The sequence below is a fragment of the Struthio camelus genome, chromosome 4 (genome assembly GCF_040807025.1).
Source record: "Struthio camelus isolate bStrCam1 chromosome 4, bStrCam1.hap1, whole genome shotgun sequence".
In the NCBI taxonomy this organism is placed as follows: domain Eukaryota; kingdom Metazoa; phylum Chordata; class Aves; order Struthioniformes; family Struthionidae; genus Struthio; species Struthio camelus.
Window position 1 is genome coordinate 76,507,716 of NC_090945.1, and position 24,345 is coordinate 76,532,060.

The window sequence follows — 24,345 nt, forward strand, 5'->3', positions numbered from 1 at the left end:
AGCAGGATAGGCTTGGGAAGACACCCTAGAGGTGAGATGACAGTTTAAGAAGCTTGTAGGTGTGCAAGGAAAGAGTAGGGCAGGGTGTGGCTCGCAGGCACATCACAGCTCTGGAACAAAGCTCGTAAGGTCAGAAATTTTACCACTTCTATTATTTAATCTACTGCACATTCTTACGTGTCGCAGCTCGGGATCACATCCCTGTTGAAGAAAGAATGTGGGTGTGTCCCTAAAATTCAGCTTAAAGTGTTCAATTGCTTCCTCAAATAAGGATGGACATACTGAAGTGATTTCCTGGATCAATGTTACTGCTCATACATGGAAAGGAAAGTTAAAATGTTCTCTCTCGTGGGGTACATGGGCTGCAAAAGCAGCGTTACTGTGTATAACACCACTAGGGCTTTGACATCCCTACTTTCATTTATCCCCACTCCACGCAGGTTGACAGAGGTAATACAAAATACTGCCCAGGCAGCATTGCCCCTTACTTTGGTGTTCAATCTGCTGGCACTCAGTGTGGCCATCCACACAGACACACTGCTCCACCACTCCTTGTTGGGTTCTTGACCAGCTCATGTCCATATCGAAGAACTCATGGAGACTGTCGTCAAAACATTTCTCTAAAACACAGTGTAAAAAATAACACAGGCTTTCAGAGGTTATTTCTTGCAAGGGATGGCACCATCTTGTTGAACAGACATATGGTTGTTGGCAGTGCTTCTCAGACAAGCCAACCACCGTGGCGTGGAGGCCACTGAAGCAGCCACTGTAGCAGCCACTCCAAGTACCTGCAGGCAAAGATGTTAATTCTCACAGGTGATGGGCTGAGATGGAGTTAGTGCTTTGGAGCACCAAGACTGAAAAGGCATGTTTGCACATATCAGGAGAGAAGTCTAAAGCTGCAGAAAAAAAGGCTTCACTAAACAACAGCAAGCACAACTGAAAAAACCCTGTGTGTAAAAGCCAATTCTTCTCCTGAAGTGCAGTAAATTGGGAGTGACACAACTGACATCAACGGCTGTAAAACTGGAGGAATAACCCAAGCAAAGCCTTTTGGCCTGAGACCTCTTTTGGAAATAAATCCGCTGGAGGTGGAGGAACTGCATACTTGTAAAGCTGCCATAGCAGTAAAAATTTTAATGGTCCTATGTCTGCATATACATAAGGGACAAGGTGTCACCTCAAATTTTGCTGCTTTTTCATATTTCCCTACCCTACCTACCAGATGGTATTATTAGTCGTTTCCAAACATGTAAGTGATATTTAAATCTTAAAATCAGCAAAGGGAGGGGAAGAGGCGCTTTGTGCTTCCCATAGTTTAATACTTCACTGGCTCAGAACATACTTGGATTTATAACTGTATAATCAAGCTATTTTCAACTGTCCTGCCAGTAATGGGTTGTCTGTCATAACCATTTGGAAACCCGCCTACACAAACACTCATGCTGCAGTGGTCTCTCCCATCACAACAGCACTACCTTTTCATTAAGCCAACTTTAATAAGCTCTACTTATTTGTAGCACCTCACGGAAGAAGATACTCACTCATCTCACAGTCCTTTCCTGTGAATTCCTCGGGACAGGCACAGTGGTACATCTGATGGCCATGAGCAAAAAAACAGGTCCCGCCGTTTTGGCAAGGGTTGTTTGCACAGTGATCTAGAAACGCCACATAAGAAGTCAGTGTTAATAACAGCCAGATAAGCCACGCTTTGTTGTGCTAGGCGTCGGCTTGGTTACATTAACCGTTTTGGGTCAACGCACTGTCATTTTTAACGCCACCTATTAATCTAACTAAAACAATGTTTATCCAGCCAATTTAACTTGTTTTTGTTTTAAGCTGCATAGCAACTCTATTTACCCAGCTTTCAAAAACTTTCATATAGTAGTAAATCACTGAGCTGAACCTTTTCGCCCAGAGTAACTTGTCCCACGCTGGAGGGTTCAGGGAGGCATGAGGTTGCCGGGGCTGCCAGTACCATCAGGAAGGAGATGGGACAAATGCCCACGAGATGGAGCTGTGCCTTTACACTGGGGAGGGGAGGCTGGAGCGTTTCTTTTGCCCAGACCACTGGCCTGCATATTTCACATTTCAGCATAAACGACTGGGATTATGCATCTCTCTTTCAAATTACACAAAGGGCAGTTCCCGACAGAAAAAAAAATTGCTATGGATTTTTGGATTATTTCTAAAATGAATGGACAGCTGGATAAAGCCAAAAGTTTTGGAGAAAAAGGGCACAGCTAAATAAGTCAGACCAAACAAGATTAAACTGGCCCAGTCCAGTATATCTCTATATTTTAAAGGAATTTTCTAAATCATGGGAAAACTAGGTGGGAGAGGAGGGAGGGTGCCAAGATTACACACTCATCCCTGTGCAATGTAAAAGTTGTAAGAGCCTTAGTGTTGGCCAGCAGAAGTTCTTGATTTTAAACGGTGTCACGGGGTATATCTCCCTGAAGTCAACTAATATCACATGTATACCTGCTGAAGAGCTGGCCCAGCAGCTTGACTGCATTTGAATACTCTTTTTGAATGCTAATCAAACACTCCAAGGGGAACTGTAGAGTCAGTTTTCCTTCAACTAGACAATGTCTTGCTAAGCATAACATGCAACATATAAAAATGCAGCCACACACATGCAAAGCTGATGCAGAGCACTTAAGACTCGTTCCTGAACTTTGCTGCAGCAGTGTGAATGTGAAGGTCCCTCTGCCGAGAGCAGCATTTTTGCTTCAGAGTGCGGTGGTGTAAGTGATATCAAATACCTGTCCTGGCTGCATTCCCAGGTAGTTTCACTGCAGGATAACATCGAAGGAGGGCATGTAAAGGCAGTGACTACTCTACTGCTCCTGCCACCTGATAGTTATGAAATTTTTAATGCTGCAATGTTTCTTCAAAGGCAAATTCTGTATTCCCTATTCTGTCACATTCAAACCATGACTTGTTCTTCAGGCCATCTTCTAGTACAGCAGCACTCAGGTCATTTTTTGTACCCACACTAAACCTGCAGAGAGCACTTTCAGTCTTCCCTTACTGTTCCTGTTGGAGTCCCCCAATGCATCCCCACTCTCACGGGAGTCCCCCAATGCATCCATCTCACGGGAAAAACACTTGGTGCTTGCTAACAGTCTCCTTGACTGCAGCTTCTCCTCTCTGAGGCTCTGCCGAACAAGCAGTGAGCTTGTCTCACCTTTCTAACCACATTTTCTCACCAAAGCTTTTTATTTCTGCCACGTGCCTTCCCGAGAACTGAGCCTGCTCTTCCTCAGAGTCACTCCTAGGATGATGCTCTTCCTTCTGCATGTGCAGCCCACATGGTTCTAGTTCTTCTTTCCGTATCAGTCCAAGCATCCCTTAAAAAAAACTGCTATCTGGCATTTTCTGCAGAAGTCACAAGGCCCATCTGGGCCTTCCTGCGTTTTTGGCCATTTGCCCAAGATTTCCAGACACTCAGCAGCCCAGTTGAAGCAGTAGTCTTAACAGACTGCCTAAGAGCTGGAAGTCCCACAGACAGGGGCATTTATGCATACGCACAGCCCATCAGGCCCATGTGTTTGAAGGGGCTCAGATGAAGCCCAGGCTCCCAGCCTGCCCACGCACAGCGGGGCTGAGCCCCTCGAGTCCCCCTCGTGTGACAGCAGTCCCTCATCGGTTCCTGCACCGGCACTCCTTGGGGATTTCTGGGGCACAGGGTGGAGGATCCTGCTGAAGCCTGAACAGATGACCACTGAGGGCAGTCATAAAGCTCCCGCTGCTTTCAATAGGCTTTGAACCAGTGCTTCAGCGTGTGATTACTGTGAAGCCTGGCTCTGATGAATGCAGTGCTATCATCTCCGCTCAGCAGAGCTTTTGTACATGAGCTTAGCTTTATCCTGAAGCTAAGGGCTTTTGGGTTAAACTTTCTCTGGAAGTTGGCAGAAGTGTTTTTCTAGATCAGTGCCTTAAACACTTGCTCAACATTAATTTGTAAGCAGCCCCAATGATTTCAAGTAAACTTGTTATGTACACATGCTAGGCTGGATCTGGAGAGAGTCTATGCTTCAGCCTTCGCTCTCCAGCAGTCCCTTTTCCCACCCTGGTGTATATACACAAACCTTTCATAGCTGAAGGATACTTTCTCTTCCCCTCCCCCTAAATATTTTTTTTTTCATGTTTTTCAAGTGCCTGCAAAGTGGTTGAGATTCCCTCAAGAATGTAGTATATTTCAGTGGGTTTTTTTTTTCACAATAAACTCATATATTTGTCAGATTTAAAAATTCAGTATTATTCTGTCTGACTGCTTCTTCCTTCTTAGCTGGCACAAGGCACTGCCCAGCCAGACGTGTGGAGAAGGAGAGGATTCAGTGCTCCCTGGCAAATCCAACCCTCAGAGGGACTCGGAGACACATGCTGTGGGACACCTCTGACCACCTTCTCTCCAGCTTCGCTGGGAAGGCCTGGAGAAGCAGATACTGGGTTTGGACAGATACTCACCCTGGCCAAATGGACTGTCTCGGGGCCCAAAAGTGATGACAGTTGTGCAAGCTTAACTAGGGGGTCTGTGTGGCACGCTGCACTCAGGTGGCAGCTGTGCATTAGCCCTGTGCTTTCCTGCACAGAGGAGCAGCAGATAATGCTGGGATGGTTTGCATCTCTCCATGGCAATGGAGAAACAGCACAACAGAAACATGACCTGAAAGACTACAGTGGGAAATGAAAAGGGCCTGGAAAATCTTTGCTTTCTTAGGAGGGGAAAAATAAAAACAGTAAGGATGTAAAAGAAGGGAGAGAGATGAGGGTGAGGCAGGAGCCTTCCTGTTAACCAACCGCCTGGACAGTTAGTGTTTCACTGGGGATCAAAGCAGTCACTAGTTACTGCTTCCAACATTTTAAGCTCTGGGAGGACATTCATTAATAAGTAAGTGAAACACTCATAACTAGATTCTTTTGAGTGCAAACTGTCCATAAAGTATACATCCCTGTTTGACATGCTTGCATTACAAAGGCACTGATGTTGCTACTTGCTTTGGGGTTAAGTCATTTGTCTCTGATCTCCTGTTAATCTGTTTTAAAGCCAGGTTGGAAAATAATTTGAAGTTGTTAAGTTTAAAGTGATGCTGCTGCACACCACTTCATTTTAGACTCTCAGTATGATTCAGCTAACACTGGCTTTTCAAGTGTCCTGGTAGACTGTAATCAGTTTGGCAATAGGGCTCCTGACAAGACGGAAAACTCCCTGTGAGCGAATGCTAAAAACATGCCATTCATTTGAAAGTGAGAAGGGACCCTGTGAGGCTATCTAGGTGGATCCTGCAGACTAAACAAGACAGGTTGCATTTGAAAGCAGTATGAAGGAGAAAAGAGGATTATCGGCATTTAGACGCACATCCAAAAATAGATTTAGGTGCATCAGGTTTGATCAGTGCAATATCTGAACTTTTCAGTGCTGGTCTGTCACTATATAAATGGAGAACTAGAGATGTAGGTTCCTTATAAAATGAACAGAATGAGTTAGATGCCTCAGAAGGAGATGCACAAGCAGCCAGCTCATTAAATTTGAAGCTGGGGAGACAGAGACAAGCTAGCTATCAAGGTACCGCTGAGGACGGAGATGCGCGTTGCCCAGACAATAGTCTGGGACTTAGTGCATTCACTCAGTGTGTCAGGGACCCTCATGCAATACTTTCTTCAGCTCAGGGGCGGCTGCAAACTGCCACTCCAAGTGGCAAGTGTCGTTTCTGTCAGATGACAGGCCATTTCTGCAAGACAAAGGCACTCTGTACCCTTTTGAGTAAACCTGTTTCATTTTGCCCTAAGACACTCACAGGCTATTTATGGGGCCATGTGGAAAAGAGGGTATCTGACAACATGGTCTTGTGATATAATTTGTTTGAGAAAGGGGACTCCCAATGTATCTTTAGTCTAAAATATGTCCTAGGAACAGACTATAACGCTCCGGTCTCCTTTCAGAATCCCCCCCCGTTTCCACTGAAGTTACGAGGACCTTACGGTGGCTAGTAGTCTGCATTTTACAAGGTCAGGCTCTGCAAAAATAAACAACCCACTCAATTAAAATTGACTTACAGAGAAAGGAGAGGTTGCCGCAGACCTTGGCTTCCTGTTTTAGACAGACGGACTATCAGAGTGAGGTGGTTGCAGCACTTGAGCATGGTGACCACATGAAGCTGTGGCATTGCTCAGCTGAGTAATCGTTGCACTGTTCCTCAGTAGTCCTGCCATGGGTGCACCTACCTCCTTGTATTCTCCCAAGTGAGGGAGGCTGTTTTTGAAGGCCTGCACTTTTCTCTGAGACCTTGAGGAAGGATAGCTGTAGGTGATGGAAATGTGTTGTACGGGGTGGGAAATGTTTCTGCCCCTTTTAAAAACTTTAATTCCTTGGAGCCAGAAAATGTAACTGATTAAGTGAGGAGAAAGCTAAAAGGCCCGTCCAAGCTGTGCGGGAGAGGAAAACAACAACCGCTGTGCTCGACCTCCACAGGAGTTCAGGTTTCCATGTTGGCACGGCCATAATTTCCTTCCATGACTTCAAACTGGTCACTAGCAAGTATATTAAAGATAGCACAACCTTATGCTATGGCTATGGGGAGTCACTGAGAGACTCCGGAAACAGTTAATGTCAAGGTTTGTTCAGTTGCAGATAAAAGTAGCACAGAAGACACCCTTCCTTCCTACCGAAGAAGGCAAAGTAGGAGCCAGATATCTGGAGCAACTCAGCAGTGGTTTGCCTTACCTGAGTAGTCTTTAGGTAACGAAGCACAGTATCCCCATTGCCTGTCACGGTCATAGTTGTGTGTTGTTGAACACCTAAAAAGAATCAAAGATGCAGTTTAGCGCAGCTTTAAACAACCTGAATGTCGCACTAATTGAAGCAGGAGCATCCTTCATAAGCACTGAGCACGAAGGGCGAGCACGAGACGTTCTCCCCTCGCCCCCGCTCTTGGTGGAGGAATCTGTGAGCAGCCTTGTGGGAATTCTTACTTTAAATAAAGATTCTGCCAAGAGGAAGATGCTCATGAGGGTTTCCAGGCTGAGGGCCATTGCAAACCACTGTGCCCCTAAAAGCATTACTTCATTATATGCAAGGGCCTTCTTTTTATTACTAGTCTAGAAATGCCAAATATACATTTTTGCACTGAAGCTATGTGGTCTTCACTCTTTTCAGCTGATCCCCTCGAAATTCAGACTTTTTTCCCTAATTAAAATCTGTTTAATTCAAGCTCTCTATAAAAAAACACCTGAGAAAAAATAAGATTTTTTTGTTCAAGATGCTCTGCGCCACTTCTCTCTAAAGATAAATTAAGAATGAGATGTAGAAGCAGAACCTGAGATCTCCAGTGAATCCTCCAGAAAAACTTGACTTACTTTCTCTTTCTAAAATTAAAAAAAGAAAGAATAAAAGCCAAAATCAGAGCAAGTAAATTACATCTCCTTTATTCATTACAAAACAATCAGAACAGGACCCAATCGATTTCTGATCCCTGTCTGTTACCTTTAACACTCTGCAGAGGCAGAAGACTTTGTCCACAGAGGGACTTTTCCTGGCTTTCAGTGGCAAACATATTTTGCAACCAGTTCCTTTAAAGTATTTCTACTTTTTAGCTGGCCTGACAAAATGAGGAAATGACTGACAAGGAGGTGATTTCCAAATGCACAGATATAAGCTCCCCTTTTTTCAGAGCAGTGGGCTGCATCCTGCACACGGCACTGCCTATGGGAATCCTGCTGAGGCCCCAGAGAGACAAACTTTGACAACTGGTTTATCTGAGCACTTTTATTGCCCTCATCAGGCTGCTGTCTTCAAGACTCATAGTACTTGTCGGGCGTAGCAAGAGTACATCCTCGCTCTGCAGAGGAGGTAGACTTAGAGGCTTCCTGAAGGCCACCCAAGGAGTGTGTGACTGAACTGAGGCTGAACCCAGGAGGTCCACATCCCATCCCAATGCTCTCTCCACCAAAACAACCTCCCTGACCAGTTCTAATGCAGCATAATAAATATCAGCTGCACCAGCTGTCACTGCACAGGGGAACGTATAGCTACAGGGTGCTACAAGAAATAGGAGGGTGCTTTATTTGAAGTGCCGGCTAATTTATCTTTACTCTGCTCAGTTTTATCATACATTGAGCAGTTGTGTTATCAAGTATCTTTTCACCGCAGGACTTCACAAGCTAGACTGCAGTTTTATTGTAGAGCACATTACTATTTTAACTGCCCTATCTTGCTTCTTAATTAGATGCTATGTGACATTTAAAATGCTTTAGTTCCCACAGAACTTCTGAGCAGGCCATGCATATTAAGCTTGGTGGCCTCAATTAAATAAGGGGCATAAAAGGAAAGGTGCTCAATAGCCTAATACAGATTAATGCACCACATTCTTAAAGATGCTGTTTTCTCACAGACATTAAGGCCCATGCAGCTCTGCTGGGAGTTAATGGAAATTTCTCCATGCCCTTTTGGTGGGGAGCGGCTCATGCTCTTTCAGGACGGTCTGTTCCACGTTAGCATTAAATTGAGTAGCAAGCTAAAAGTTATTCTCAGCGGTGTACTTCTTGTGTCATTGTTGGCAAAATGGCCTCAGACTTTAACTCTTCATTTGTACCACCAATGGCGAGGAAGGAGAATCCAGAGTTTTATAACTAACACGATCATTGACTTAGCAAAGCAACATTACATTGAGCAGCATGGGAGAGCGGAACGGAAAAAGGCCCTGTATAGTTACACCCAAATGGAGAAATACTTGGATATTTGTCACAAAGAATTTAAGCATATTCTGATCATTAGGGGAAAAAACAATTTACACCAAAAGTAGTAGTCTTTGGATTCTATCCAGCAACAGCTAAATTCTGAGCAAATGGAGAACCACATTTTTTTCCATCCTAAACGTTTCTTGTCATTAGAGGCCCTGACACTGTTCTTCCACTGGCTTCCCGCAGTCCACTGGCCCTCACACTCGAAGCTCTTCACAACTGACCCCCTCATTCCCTATCATCTTGCAGTGGCTACAAAGACATTGATCCTCTCCTCTGATGCCAGTCTGCCCCCTCAATGCCTGACATTTTGCATATTCATATAAACCTCCTTTATTTCCTGCCATGTTTCACTTACTGTTTGGGAGAAGCTCAGGACATCCTCAAAGCTACTTCATTATCCTCCTTTCTTTCCTTTTAAAAATCTCTTCTTTGCTGGGAGACCAACCAAAAATGTGGTGACATTTATGTCTCTCACAGGATTTTACCTCCAGCAGTCATACTGACCAATACTGGCTGAGTAGCATTTCTTTGTGCCATTTCTTTGTGTTTGAGCTCATTCTCTAAATTTGTGAGAGTACCAATGTCTTACATGAGCCTATCACATAAAATTGTTGATAAAAGAATAAAAGCCTAAAGGGAGAGATACTAAATTAATTACACCAGAAAAGTCTATTACTTGGGGCTGATTTAAACAACATTTTAAACTCGTGTGTGGTAAACAACATGGGAATGGGATCGGGACTAGGATGGACCAAAACGGTGCATCACAAATTAGGCCTAACTGGTAGGCAAAATAAGGAGGGGAGGGCTCTGTTACCCATTAGCAGCATTTGGGGAGCCTTAAAAATAAAACTTTCTGGAAAGCAAACAAAGCCTCAGGCCGTAGCCAGATAGTTTGGAAGGAATGAGCTCTATCATCATGCCTGTTGCTATCAGCATGTTCAAGGACCATAAGTTCCCTCAGACCTTTTTAGGTGTTGCCCTGATCAAGAAAGAGGGCCTGACTATACGTAAAACACCAGAGAAACCACCAATGTCACCAGCTCCAGCAAAATCTGGACTCTGGTGCTTGGTCTCTGGTCACTCTGTTGCCCACCACCACATGTTCTTTCCCTACCCAGGACTGGCATAAACTATTGAAAACAATTTTCTTCTGCCTTCTGTCAGCTGGCCAAGAAGACTTCTTTTGCAATGTTGTTTTCAGTACGTGGCCAGGGGATCGAATTTGCCTGTTTCCAGAGAGGATGGTAAGATCATAGGCTTCTTGCACAGCCCTAAGCTCATCCCTGTGACCTGATGCAATGAGCAACCATACATCCAGCAATCTTGAACAGGACAAGACTTCTCTGGAATATGAGTCAACATCTTCAAAGTCAAAGCAGTAGACCTATCCTGAGCCAAAAATCTGCTGCTTCGAGGAGGTGGGGTTGAGGAAGTAAGGAGCAGCTTCTCAAGAACAACCTTGGCTACCAACCAGCATTGCCATTGCTGGCACGTCTAATGAGACGAAACAGCTTGCCTTCAACTATGCTTAACTCTCTGCTCACCAGAAAATGCCGCTGGGTGAAGCAAACGCTAATATACCGACTGCATTCCCAACAAAAGCTGCTTGCTAGACCAGCTATGCATAAGGATAAAACTATTTACCACTTAAGACCTGCAAAGTGTGCCAAAAGAGATGCCACAGCTATGGACCAGCCTGGCATTGGCAGCTAAGCCAAGCTAAGTCACTGAAAGGAGTAGTCACCCTCCCACCTCTCACCCCATCAGCCACATGCTCTCACCACTTCCCTTGGGCTGGACCTCAGTAAAGTCAATTCATCTCACTGACCAGCAGAAGATTATTCCTTCTTTGCAGTTTTCCACCAAATCAGCCAGCTCACCCTGCAAGTGCCCAGCCACAGGCTTTCCCTGCCAGAGAGCAGGCAGGGGCCGACACTACTCCCCATCCCTTGGCAGGGCTGCAACTCAAACCACCCCCAAGAGCCAGCCCTGCAAATGGGTTTTGCTGTCGTGGGTATTCATTGCACTGCTATTCTGTTTGTTCCTGAAATATTTTCTCTTAAAGGGGGTAGGAATGAACTTTAGCAATACTTCCAACTATTTTTTTTTACTTTAACAGAAAAGGTAAGTTAACATGCCACCTAATAAGAGACTGCTAAATAAGGATCTATCTGTGAAAACAGATCATAATTAAAGGGAAATGCAATACAGGATACTGTTAAAGGAAGTTTATTTTTTGCAAACTGCAATTATTTTGTCTTCTCTCTTGTGTTTTCAATAAATGTTTATAAAAATATAGTGTTGTTTGTTACTGCCGGAATAAGCAGGGTGGGGTTTCTGCAGTCAGAACTCTGACAGATATTGAACTGTTAATGCTATAAATCACAAGGTCATGTCTGATCATCTTACTGTGTTTATTCCTTTGAACTAACACAGCAGCTAACACAACACCCAAATGATGCAGCCTATCTTATATTTAGGTCGAGACTGCTTTTAGCTGTTTTTTGAAGGAGGTCTGTCTTTTTATTGAACTTAACACAACAGGATGGTGCACTGTATCTGTGTTATAGATAGTACTAGAATATATATAACAAAATTAAAGCTAGTGGGAGCAGGCTTTGGCCCATAGTATAAAGTACTGCTTTTAATGATACAGCCTCAGGACTAAGAAAACGGACTCATTAGGTGCATAATCCAGAGCTCACTGAAGTAAATGCAGAAAGATATCTAAAGTGGCTACCCTTGGATCTGGATCAGGCACAAAAGCCAATTATTGCACAGAAAACATCCAGATTAAGCCAAGTGTCTAGAAAGCTTTCAATGAACAGGACAATCCACCATTACCTCCTGGTTTGGTGTTTCATTGCAATCATCTCTGAAGAGCCAGGTTGCATTCCACCTACTACAGTCTCCATCCTTACTAGCAGCTCACACGTGGCAAGGAGATAAGCCTTGCCCTCACCTGCCACCTGGTAGGGTCCTCTGTGAGAAGTTGTTCAGCATCAGTCCAGCATGGCCTCGTGCCAAGTTAGACAAAAATGCCCAGAGCGGGTCTCCCAATTGCTATTCAGGCCTCATTTCCTGGCATTACAGTGTCTGAAGTTACACACTGAGTTGCTTTTAGCTTATGAAAGAAGAGTGAACATTGGCCAGAAGGTCAGCTGCTGAGGTGAGATGGCTTGTCACAACCAGGCAGCTCCAGCTGTCCTTCTCCTGATCTCCTCACTTGCAAATGGCTTTTCCAAAATAGGAAGCACAATAGGAAGTTGTCCATGGTCAGCTCTAAAGTGCACTCTAACCTTGGACCCCATACATTCACTGGTTTTCCATTTCTGTGGCGTAACTAGCTAAAAGCAAATACACAGGATGTCGTGTATTAATAAGAACCATCTTTAATACTACATGAAATTCAGTGAGCCCAAAGGTGAAGCTCCTTGTGGCTACAGCTCATCAGTGACAGGATTCAAACTAGAAAATTGTTCCAGTTCCTTTCCTTTTGTTAAGGCACTCTTGTTTCTTTGAGGCTTTTCTTATCCGGTTGCTATCTGTCAATGTTGAGGAAAATCAGAAATCTCCTAGGCTGAAGCTTTATGTCTATATGCATAAGGAAGTAGGTATTGTGTTGTTTATACTACACCAGCACTTCACACTTAAAACAGATGTGCCATCACAGAAAGATGACACAGATGATGAAAAAATACAGATGATGAAAAAATGTGCTGCTGTGCTGCAGCACATGCAGCACAGATGCATGTGCTGCATGCGCAAGTCAAGCCCATTCTATAAAATGATCTAATTTATCTCTAATAATGCCTATAAGTGTTTTTCTGTATCTTATCTGTGCATTATTTTCACATTTCTGGTGCCCACACATTACTGGTACTGGTACCCTGCTTTACTGCCTTTGATTTCTGTGAATACAGTCATTAGAAACGTTTGCATAGGTGTGCCTGCAGAGATAGGTTTGCATTAGATAGATATTTCTGCAGAGTTAGTCTTGTTTGGTTGGTTCCTACTGCAACAGGGTCCCCACCTGACTGCCTCTAACCCAAACTGCCTCTAACCCTAAATGTAAGTAAATGAATAATGAATACTTGTAAAAGCTTCCACATATGTGAAATAACCTTTGCCCAAAATAAGGATCCCTGGCTTTAAGCATATTAGTAGAATAAATCATTACCTAAAGAACAGCAGTATTACCTCAACTCTTACTACTACACCGTCCAAAAGGGGTCTTGTGCAAATCTGGACAGAAATTAGAGACAAGGGAAAAAAACCCCTTCCCTCAAAAAACATGCTGTAGTGCAGTACAAAGTGTACGGCCCACACAAGTCAAACAGTTCTTTAAAGGAGTGCCATTTATTACCAGTATTTATCTACCTCCTCTTTCCTTGAGCGGAGGGGTTCCATCAGGTGGCTTCAGCATTTCTGCTTACTGTGTAAAATAATACTCTGTAAAACATTCTGACAAATATAACTGCAGTTCCAGTACGAAGGCCAGGGAAAAGACTTTTCTGCAGTTCTTGAGCTTTAAGTGGCCGTGGAGACCCTGCTCTGGTGTTTGCTCCTTTCTGGCATGAGTCTTGATCTGAGGGCCATGGACATCAGCAGGAGAACTTCGTTGCTCCCGGTGGGCGTGGGGACAAGCCCACGTTAATTGTTATGAAAACAAGATTAAAGCACTAAAACCAAAAATATATTTTTGTTTAAACATTGTCTTCTTTTGTGAGCAATGTTAACTTACCATTTCTTTCGGGAAAATAGATTTGATAAACACGAGTGGTAAAACCGTCCACCATACCGAAAAGGAAATTTACATAAATTTCCATCCTCTGTAAACACTGAAATACAAGAATAAAAAGCCCCCATCATGCAGGTGAACACCAACCCACAGTGATATCTTATATTACAGTATATTTATAAAGCACTGCATTAAAGATACATATCTTCTAGTTTTTCAACAGTACTTTGGATTCTGCGTCTTTGCAACTTCCAGTATGTAAGAAGAGGCCTAGATTCCTATGCAATGACTAAAGCAGCAGAGATTAATGGGTTCTGTGGTGGAAGAAAAATCTCAGATCATTTCAGCTCAAAGTATATTGTTATTCTTGGTACATCAAATGTCAATTATTACACTCATTAATTGCACTTATCATTTCTAGTTATATATTATTGTAATAGCACATTAAATTGATTTCTGATGTAGTATCTTTTTAGGCTCCGTATTACACTATAACATCAGTTTAAAACAATTAAGGCACCCAACAGTGCAAATTGATATAGAAATAGTCAGGAGAGACAGGGTTTTAAAGGCCAGGGGGTGACAGATAACTCTGATCATATCATCTTCCTTTGGGATAAGCAGATCCCTTACCAGTGGAGAGAAGTAGATGGGATCGGGCAAGATGTACATCTAAAAAGGGCAAGCACTACATTCGCCACCTCAGTGCCAAAAGTCTAAGGAAGAGCAATGAGAGTCTAACAGAAAAAAACTTCAAGTTGAGTCTTTAGAATGAAAGAGACCAAAGATTAAAAAAAAAAAAAAGCCAGTGCAAAACCATGGGAGATTATTTTACTATTAACCTAAAAGCAATCAGTTTTAAGAATCAAGAGCATGAATGTGAAGCCAGCTACTGCTGCAGGTGGCACGTGGGAAATACAGCAGACCTCGGAGCACCCCGTATTTCCATTCCTCTGTGACAAAGTACAGTTGTTACTTGCCCTGGGTTTGCTCCTTCGGTCATGATCTGAGCTCCTGGAAGGCAGGTCTGCACACACGTGTCATGTCTGTTAACTCTCAGCCACAAGCCCAGACTGGTCACCTCAAAAAGCTGCTGAGGCCTGTTATGAGCACTATGGCATATGGACAAATAACCCAGCCCTGTGGCCCAAATTCTCCCTAACCAGTTAGATTTGTGGCTACTTTATCTGCCCTACCTTGTCATTTATCTGCCAGCGCAAGGCAGCTACTGCCAGTTCATTTGCTATCACTGTTCAAGCCTGGTTTTCATTGTCTGAACCAACTGGTCAAATATTCAGGTATTTACCTTCGCTGTCTCATACCTCCCATTAAAAATGGCTGGAAGAGTTGTGAAAATACGTCCATTTAGAAGACATATTTCATCCCAGAGGTCATACAGGTCCCAAAGCTATAAAGGCACCACTAATGGCCGAATGCAGGCAGTCCATAACAGAAAAAGCACAGGACAATCAAAATGGTTTGTAATGTCCATGCACAGCAAGGCTGTCTGATTTTTAAGGTGCCATCAAAACAAACGCAATGGAGCAATTTACATGGAGCTCAAATCCTTCTCTCAGAAAGATCAAGAGCTGCTCCACTGACTTGGTGGAAATTGAACCCATACATCCAAAGAGCTTATATACTTTAAAATTGCAGGGCAGACAGCACCCTGATTAAAATAAAGGGAGCTGCACATCTACAGCCACACCATGGTATAAGAGAATATACACCACAGCACCTTCCCATTAATCCTTGCCTGAAGGAAAATTACCTTAGTTTCCTGAGCTAATCCCAAATTCCTCTCTACGTAGAAAGTAATATTGTCATAACCATTCCATATTCCTTATTCAAGAATTCATGTTGAAACAGAGACAGGCTTACTACTTATTTGCACAGCACGGATACAGACAGGCAGAGTGTCCTTACTGTCGTGAAACCTATGGGATTCGACTTTGTACCTTGTGGGCGAGTGAACTCATGTTTTGAGCCGCTTCGTGCCCCAGCTCTGTGGTGCTACAAAGAGAAAAAAAAAAAGCATGTGGATTGGAGACACAAATTCGCCCTGGGAATCACACAGCAGAGACAAATGTACGTTCCAGGACTGCCATGAAATTTTGGCTCTCTGTTGCTGCAAGGATTTCATTATTTATGTGTAATTATAGCTGGGGCACGTTCTAGCAGAAGAGAGTAGATAAACACTAGCTATTGAGAGGGCCAGGAAAACCCAGCATAGCACAAAAAACATTGAAGCTCTTCTCCCTTATATCTTCCTATTAACAGGGTATATATCTCCTATTTCTCTCTGTAGGAAGCATATATGTATTCTGGAGCTAGTTCACAGTTGCAAATGATAACCCCGACTTCGACCTTTCCTGCCATTTAGCTGTATCCCCCAGGGGATTAGTTTAAAAAGCAATCCCTACTTCATTTGCGTTTCCTGATCAGCAAGCAAAGAGCACTAGGCTGAGCTGTGTGTAAGCCATAAGAAGTAATAAAAAATGGTAATAAAGTGCTGCTGCCACCAAAGGTGCTGACAGCTATACTGTAGTAAAATAAAAATATCACAAAAGCAGTCATGCAAGCAGCAGATCACGAACGCAGAACTGGATATGGGACGTATCCATGGTTAGGAGTTTAGCATCATTTAAGCATATCTGAGGTAGTTTTAACCTAGCTAGCAAAGTAAGAATAACCATAGAGCCACACAGCTGTGGGTGCAGGGCGTTAGCTGAACAGCTATTCCACCAGGAAAGCCAGCCCATGGCAGGGCTTAAGCAAACTAGCAGAGTCGAGCTCAGCAGCGCTGCAGCTGTCGTGCAGACATACCCGAAAACAAAACACAATAAAACACATGCTGAAAGCCCTGAAGAACGTGGCATGAAAGCAGTAATAGGGGTAGGTGGCTACCTCAGCTAGGATGTGTGGCTACCACATACCAGCAGAGTCTGGTGGGTTGCACTCTTGCTCCGTGCTGTTGCAGGTACCTGCTTGTATCATCACGTTTCTCAGATGCCTCTGTAAAGTATTTCACTTGGGGTAGACCCTGCCGCCCGTTCTCCCTCTCTGGCAGGGCACGGATGTGAGTAATTTCTTTAAATGCAGGTAACTAATACCTATGGCACCAGCTATCTTACAGGCCCGCGCTTAGTCAGTAGTGCTGTGAGCCTTGATCTAGCAAATCCCTGTCTGTGTCTCGTTGGAAGCGCTCTTCCTTTTGGTCTCGTTGGCGGCTTCGCTCACTCAACCCCGAGGCAGTATCGTCCTGCCAGCATGTAGGTAAGCTCCAAAACACAAGAATCGGACTTACCATCCTTGAACAGTCACAGCTCAGAGTCAAAGCCAAGACAAGAGCGAAAGGAGCACAGACTTTCATCTTTGCTTTCCTTTCGCAGAGCTTTGCCTGGCAGAGGTAACTTTCCAGGGCTGTGCCGAAGCAGGAGGGTGAATCAGCAACGAGCTTTCACACGGGACTGCAATTTACTTGACTTTAGGGTATTTTAGTTTTCTAAGTAAGCAGAGCTCTTATCGTTGTTAATCATTAATGTCTTTGCGGATAGATGGGAACGCCATTTAGCAAGATACTCTGCCCAAACCACGGGGAGTGAAGAGTTTACAAAGTGCCCCACCTGCTGTGATGATCTCCAGCAAACACCTTTCCTCTCCCCGAGCTCAGCGAGCCGCCAAGAGCACCTCCAGAGGACCTCATCCAGTGTTGTTTGCAATCAGAAAGCATTTAGCCTTCCGACACTTCCCATCTCCTTCCCCTCGCTAGCTAATTAAAAGCATGGTAAGTAATAACAAGGAGCTCCGAACAAGCCTCCTCAGGAAATGCCTTGTATTAATGAACTATCCTGCAAAATATGGAACAGACTGATGCCAATATCAGACACAAGAATTACTCATTAACAGATGGTTACCTGCCCAGCAGTTCTTTATAATAACAGTCCTTAAGCAGCAGACTAGGAAAATTAGGAAGAAAGAAAATACACGCTAGTCTGACAAAACATTCAGTGTGCTAAAAAGCTCCCTTCTGCAGCTACCCGAACAAAGCCACGTCTGTCCTTACGTGCTTGGCCGAGACGGCGACACGGGAGAAGCACTTCTCACAGGGCTGCAGAGTACACTGCTAGTAGCACTCAGATTGCACCAGGAGAGTCTGCTTCAGCCCCACCTTGCCCCACCACCAAACCCCACAGGTTGGGCTGGTATAACCGTGGCCACGCTGGAGGCTTTCGCCAGCCACAGGCTGTCAGGCAGGGACCACACCTCTTCACACCCCAAAGCCACAGAGCCACAGCAGCAGAAGGAATATCCTAGTCCTTGCTTAAGTTCTGCTCTACCCTTTGAAGTTTTACCGGCGCAGCTAGGGAAGGGATGTGATTTTGTGCTTTAACCCAACACGGCTATGCCAGTAAGGCCCTGTGGTTCAGAGCAGCTACCCCGGCACAAGTTTGTCCTGATGGTTTGTAATGTGTGAGGGGATTTCTACCGGATGTGCTATCCTACTACTGCGACTGTTGCCACAGTAATAATCTTGATAGCATAATTATGCAGGTGTAATTTCATGTGCAAAACTTTCCTTCTGTCAGCTAGGCTTGGAAAAGCAAGAACCAAGTGAATTTGGAATTGTCTCCCCAAGATTCAGCAGAAAACAAACAAGCAGAAAAAAATTCTTTGCCCTTATGCATCAATTGTTGGCTGAAGATTTGAAATAAATAAAGCTTCACAAGAGACTCGAGGAATCAACCTGTCTTACTTTCCCTCATTTCACAAACGGGAAATACAAGGTGTGGAGAGTCTGGCTGAGCTGTCTGGGGACACCTGGCAAAGCTGGAACACAGATTTCCACTTCCTACCCCCATTCCCGACTTAGGTGATCATTCCTGTACAAAGGCCTGTAGCCATCTGCTTACCACCCAGGCTCCTCCAAATAGTGCAAAGAAAGCGAAACAGCCATTAGCTTGCTGCTTCATCCAGACTTCCCAAAAGCTCGGCAGAAAGAGGAGAACAGAGGAGCGAAGACCAGACGGGGAGGGGAGAAGGATGGCACCTCTTTAAAGCTGTGGAAATAGCCCCCCTATCAAAGGAAGCAGTTGCCACAGCTGCTTCCAGGCGCTGCTGGAGAAGCACCACCGTATAGTGGGAAATACCCCTGAGTAAGGGCTGAATAACAACTGAACAGTGATTTGAGGCCTCAGATAGATATGAATCACTAAAAATCCCTATGTACGCTGCCTGCGCTGGTTCAGCAGAGAGATGTCTGAACAGGGCTTATGCCATAGAGAAAAGGCAAAATTTGGGATGCCTTCTGTAAGTTATGTTAAATGACTGGTGACCCTGTGGGCTACCTATAACCAGAACATAGTCTGCCTTCATCAGGCTTCTCCTAAAATCAGTAAAAATTAAATACGTCACATTTTTTGGTGGAAGAAAGCTTTTATCTCATTGGCAAACAAGCTACTCAGAGATATGGCGATTTTGTTTTTGTCCTGAATTAGAAACCCCCCAGAGCAGCAGGAAGTAGGAGTTCATGGGGATGGAGGACAAGGTATCCTGCAGGGGTTTGTGCCTGTTATCACTGTGACGCTCTGAACACGGGCAGCACAAGTGTGCGTACGCGGGCAGTCGGGGAGCAGACTTGGGGAAAGAGACCTCACGTGCACAAACAGCCACAGTCACGTAAACTGGTCTCATTTTAACCCTTCCTCAATCTTATTCCTTTTCAGGTAGAGCAATGCAGCAACGCAGGCCTGCGGTTATCTGGGAATGACCCCAACAGCAGAGAGGCACCACGCGGGAAGGGACGTCCCTTCTCCTAGCAAACACTCGCGTTCATGCCTGACTCCACGGCCTCTCCACGGAGAACCCACGGCCACTGTGCACAGCGCCGAATGTAAAGGCCGTAATGGGAAACAAAAAAGCAGCATGGAGCTTAAGCCTCTTCCAGTAAGCAGAGCCATTTTTATTTACTCATGTGCACCAGTGCTGCAATCAGTGGCCCTCAGCCCAACCTCATGAATTGACTAATCCGAGGCCAACGCACAACCAGTGCAAACACTTGCTTCCCCTTTATGCAGAGCGGTGGATAAGCCAAAACCAGCAGCAACACTGTGCGTCTTTGCCACAGACTGCCAAGCTGCTCTCACGTTAAGATGTTGCAAGACTGCACACCGTGCAGATCTCTGCGGAGGCCCACCGTGAAAGAAGTCACCTTTGCTCTCGGGCAAAGACACAGTTTGCTTAGCGCCGCTGCACCTGAAAACCCGCTAGCCCGCTTCTCTCTGCGAGCGCCCGCGTGCATGGAATGGTTGACTCAAAAGTCAGGCAGATGAGCATGCGGAGCTGCTTTCCGTAGCCTCTTAAATCACTTCATCTATGATTCACTGTTCCTGAGGCACTGAAGGTAGCTTTCCATAAAGGGAGAAAACGCTCAGGTGTGTTTGAGGCCAATGTAATAACAACAAGTAGAGAAACTATGAAAATACGGAAACAATCCCCAGCACATTCAAGAAATGCTAAGGCATCTAACATTAGATTTCAGACCTCATTTAACGCCTGTTTCAAATGAGGCTCCATAAAGCACTGAAAATGCATTTAAGTGAGGAAATCTGAAAACAGTTAATAGAGGGAAGACCTGGCTTTTGGAGGACAGAGAATGCGGCAGCTCTGAGAGCTGGAGCCTGTATTATAGCTCATCCCACCAGGGAAACTGCAGGTAAAATCTGGTTGTTGTTTTCTAAGAAACTTCCATTATCCTTTTAAAGATAGACAAGTTCTGATTCTTAAATTTGCTACACATAATACCGAACATTTCCTGTGGCGCACATAACCCAAATGCATTTAGAGCCAGACCCTGCTACTGCTGATGTCAACGAATAGTTTCAAAATAAGACTAGGAAATCTTTATCATGTTTGCAGGCTGTAATCTTTTTGTATCAAAGGCTAAAATCCCTCAGTTTCCGCAATCACTTTCACTTTATACTGTCTTCATCAAGGGAAAACGAAAAGGCAAAAATGCAGACAATAAGCAAGCAGAAAGTGGCAGAAATCCTTGCTGCAGGAGGGATATCACATAATGATCATGCTGCCTTTTGTACGTTTGCCCTTTTCTCACTTCCCACATTGCAATGATTTTTATTTCTTTAAATTTAACATTAATTAATAAAAACCCAGGCTGAGACTCTGAGCTCCTTAGTAATAATGAAACAATATTAACAAGCATCCTAAATCATTAAATGCTAATGAAAAGTAAATTAGCTGAGTCAGCCATCAATATTAAATAATAAAATTTAATATTTTTCATCAGTTAGTGCGCTAGACCTAAATGGAAAAGATAAGCTTATACACACACACACACACACATCCATTTGCATTTGTACCTGTGGAGAAACTATCCTATAGATGGAGGGGAGGCTGTCACATGACTGAAAACTCATTGGTGTTCTCAATTTTTACGTTATTTCCTGACCAATATTCGTGTTTCTGAGAAATCTACCTATTGCTGCAAAGCTGAAGACAAGTCATTATCTTTTCTAATGAGTAACTGATCCCCCATGTGTATTTTTGCACACTTCTATGTTTATTCAAGTAACAAGCTTTTCTTCTTTCAAAGCCAGTTTCTTCTTCTTGCCTGTTGAAGTTAACATATGGCAGCCAACTACTGGAGCAGCGTTGCCTCCTGAGATGATCTTATTCCCAGGCCTTAGCTGACATTATTGTTATAAAGTCCAAACACAGCTTCCTGGGTCAGGAGGCAATTCCAGGCGGTGGGATCGTCAGCATAACGAAGCGGTGTCAGATCTAGAGCCTCTGCGGGAACCAGAAGTGTGCTGTGTCGAAGACGCATTTATAAAACCTGATGGCTGCCTGCAACTCGGAGGTCATTAAAAGTATGGCTAGTCTGAGAAATACAGCGTTTTCTTCCTCTTTTGGGGAGGAACGAGGTGCTTCCTACGCAGCAGCACGGGCTTCAGCGGAGCTGCGGGACAGATGCACAAACCTTCCCCCCTCTCTTTTTTTTCCCTTTGGGGGATCTGGAGGCGCAGTTACCACATTGCAAACCTTTCTGGAGCTATCTGACACTCAAGGATTACCTTCGTCTCTGTTGCTGAGATCGTTCCCACCTTCTGCTCCTGGGAGCAGGTACCAAAACTCACCAGTCCCGCTGACGCAATACAGGAGCCTAATCACCAGAACAGCGACTAATACTCACGTGCTTCAAGGTCAGCGAGTTTTGAAAGTTTTTAAAATAAGGGCAAACAGCCACACCAGCAGTGCCTGAAGGAGCCTTCTCCTTCCCGCTAACATCTGCCGCCCAGGGCGCCCGGACGTGGGAGGCTCTGCTCGGACCTGCCTCAGGAAAGGAGCCACTTCAGTCCGACCGCTCCCACCCAGAAGCGGTGTCTTCACCACCAGGCAAGAGGTGAGACACCACCTCCTCTTTTCTGTCGGTTTTGGAGCAGTGCCTAGAGAAAAGCCATTGCATCGCTCTTGCTAAAGACTCGCACTGTGCAAGAAAGTTGAAATCGTTTTGCTTGTTCTGTTTTTTCCAGCAAGGGAAAAGCAAAATTTGGGCTCAAGTCAAGCCAAAAAGCACCCTAGGCTGCAAAGTTATTCATATGGACCTTAAACAACATAGCACCCAAAAGGCATGGGCTCCTACACGCCAAACACCTCTGGGTGTCAACACACACCCAGAGCAGTTTCACAGATGCTGGGGAAAAAAAATCTACGTCTTTTTAGCTTCCAGAGAGAACTGGAGTCCTGTCCCAGCCTCTCCCGCCCCAGACTTTCCTGTTCATATTCACAGTCCCAAAGAAATGCATGACCTTGGCAGCACTGTAACAGAAAAAAAACAAATCTTTTTATAAATCATCCTCCCCTCCCCTAGTGGCAGCAAGGCTGGCAAAAGCACAGCTGCAAAAGACTGGTGTCTAGGCAGCTGGGATCCAGCAAGCACAAATTTGGAGCGGCTGCGTTTTAACAGATAATCCTCGGATGGAAAGAAACGCCTTCACCCAAGTGTTTGCTCCCCCTCACTCCTCTCACCTCCCCCGTTTCTCCAGCACCGCTCACAGCTCTCCCGGCTTGGCTTCCCTCACCCTCCAGCTCACAATTCTGGACTTGCCTACACCATGCCCCTTTCTCTTCTCTCCAGGGACCCAAACTGCTCTAACACCTACCGTTTCGTTCACGCCACTCTCCCCACCACTTTCACCCCCTCCATCTCACTTGTACCCCTCGGAGGTTGCCCCTTTGCTCTCGCTTTCTCCTAGTAACTTCTCATCTCGCACCGCTCGTTCCACCCTCCGAGCAATGCCTACCTTCCGCTAAAACTATCAGACTTTGTGAATCACCCACTGGTCAGAGGACATCCAGCTGTTTCTCCTCTCCCTACCCCAGTGCTTCACAGCCTTTCCCCACTGCCTACCTACTGCAACAGCAAGCGTAGGACCCCAAACAACGCCGCACTTAAAGGCAAAGCCTTTCCAACGGCCTGTGCTGCCGCAGGCAGCAGCTCTGGGCATCCCCTCCTCTAGCTTCAGCCATCCTAGGAACGTGTGTTTTTTGATTTTTGTTCTTCTTCTTCCCCAGAGGGTGTAGCCCTGTTTCACCCATTCACACACTAGTCCTTCCTGCCAATATTTACTTTCCTGAAGAGTAACATACTAATCAAACTGAAAATCTGCGAGCATGACCTTGTATTTACTTTTCTCCCATTGGCATCTGTGGCTTTGCGTTGACAGGATACAGTATCAAACAATACAGACAACATGGAATTTTTTTCTTTTTTTCAACTGACCACCTTTATGCATACTGATTTTGCAATGGCTTCATGCTCTCATCTCTATGAAATCACTCTTTAAGCCACACTCAGCCACCGCAGTTGCAGCTTATATATTAAAAGAGCCTGCCCCTGTCCAGAAAACATTAGTTCTGATATGAAAATCAAATAATATGAAAGTAAAAATGGAATAGCTCAGCTTGAGCTGCAAAAAAATAAAATCAGATTATGATCACATCCAGCTAACCACACAAGTCTGTGGGGGATTCGTGGCTTTGCTACAAGATGCTATATGCAGAAATTTCATTTATACAATGACCTGGATCTAGTCACAACAATTAACCAAGATTTTAGAAGAGGTCTGTTCCAAGCTGGTATTTCGTTCTGTTCATGGCACCTTGATGCCATGACATATCTAAACTACTATGCCTGCAACCAGTCTAGGGTGTGTTTGCATGAAGAGGCTGTTCCTCCTACTCTATGAATAAAGAGTAGAAAGCAGGAAACTGCATTTTCCAGGGACTTGGATACAAACCTTTATCAACAACCCTGGCTGAAACAGTAGGCCCATATAGAGAGGCGTAAGATTTTTTTTAGCCATGTGCTCACTGAAAACTGACAAGAAGAGGTGTAGAGGCACCCACCTTCACCTGATGCCAACCCTTTTCGGTAACTTCAGCACAGGCTGATTTGCAATTGTTAAGCATGTACATTTTTAGCTGCGCTCAAATTCCTGCTATTCCACCCACTTTCTTCATTAGCATATTAGACGCCCCCATGGCAAGCTTTAAAACGGTCTATAAGTCAGGCATGTGTGAGGGAAGGTGGCTTCACTTCTGCAGCTGAAGGCGGCTGAAATCTTCCCTTTCGAAGGGTAGATTTCTCCTGTCTGGCTCAAATCGCCCTTCACCCCTTTTCTCCTCCTGTCTCTTCCTCCTGTTACCTTTTTTCCTCAGCTCCCTCCATTACCCTTCGCTCCAGCTTCTCTCCTCCGTTCCTCTGCCTCTGAGCTCTTGTTTACGAGCATGATGAATGATGCAGCCCCAACACGTCCCTGGGACCTCCA

General features: G+C 44.7%; 1 protein-coding gene across 1 annotated transcript in view; it reads right to left on the reverse strand.

The window, feature by feature from the left end:
• The window catches only part of HGFAC (HGF activator), a 43,821-nt gene extending 26,811 nt beyond the window's left edge, over positions 1 to 17,010 (reverse strand). Inside the window, exons 1-6 of the mRNA XM_009686179.2 lie at positions 16,803 to 17,010; positions 15,454 to 15,508; positions 13,499 to 13,595; positions 6,734 to 6,807; positions 1,545 to 1,658; positions 489 to 620 (exon numbers count right to left, since the gene is read on the reverse strand). Coding sequence (XP_009684474.2) covers positions 489 to 620; positions 1,545 to 1,658; positions 6,734 to 6,807; positions 13,499 to 13,595; positions 15,454 to 15,508; positions 16,803 to 16,868 — 538 coding nt within the window. The 5' untranslated portion in view covers positions 16,869 to 17,010. The remainder of the gene's footprint in view (positions 1 to 488; positions 621 to 1,544; positions 1,659 to 6,733; positions 6,808 to 13,498; positions 13,596 to 15,453; positions 15,509 to 16,802) is intronic.
• Between the last annotated feature and the right edge of the window lie 7,335 nt (positions 17,011 to 24,345).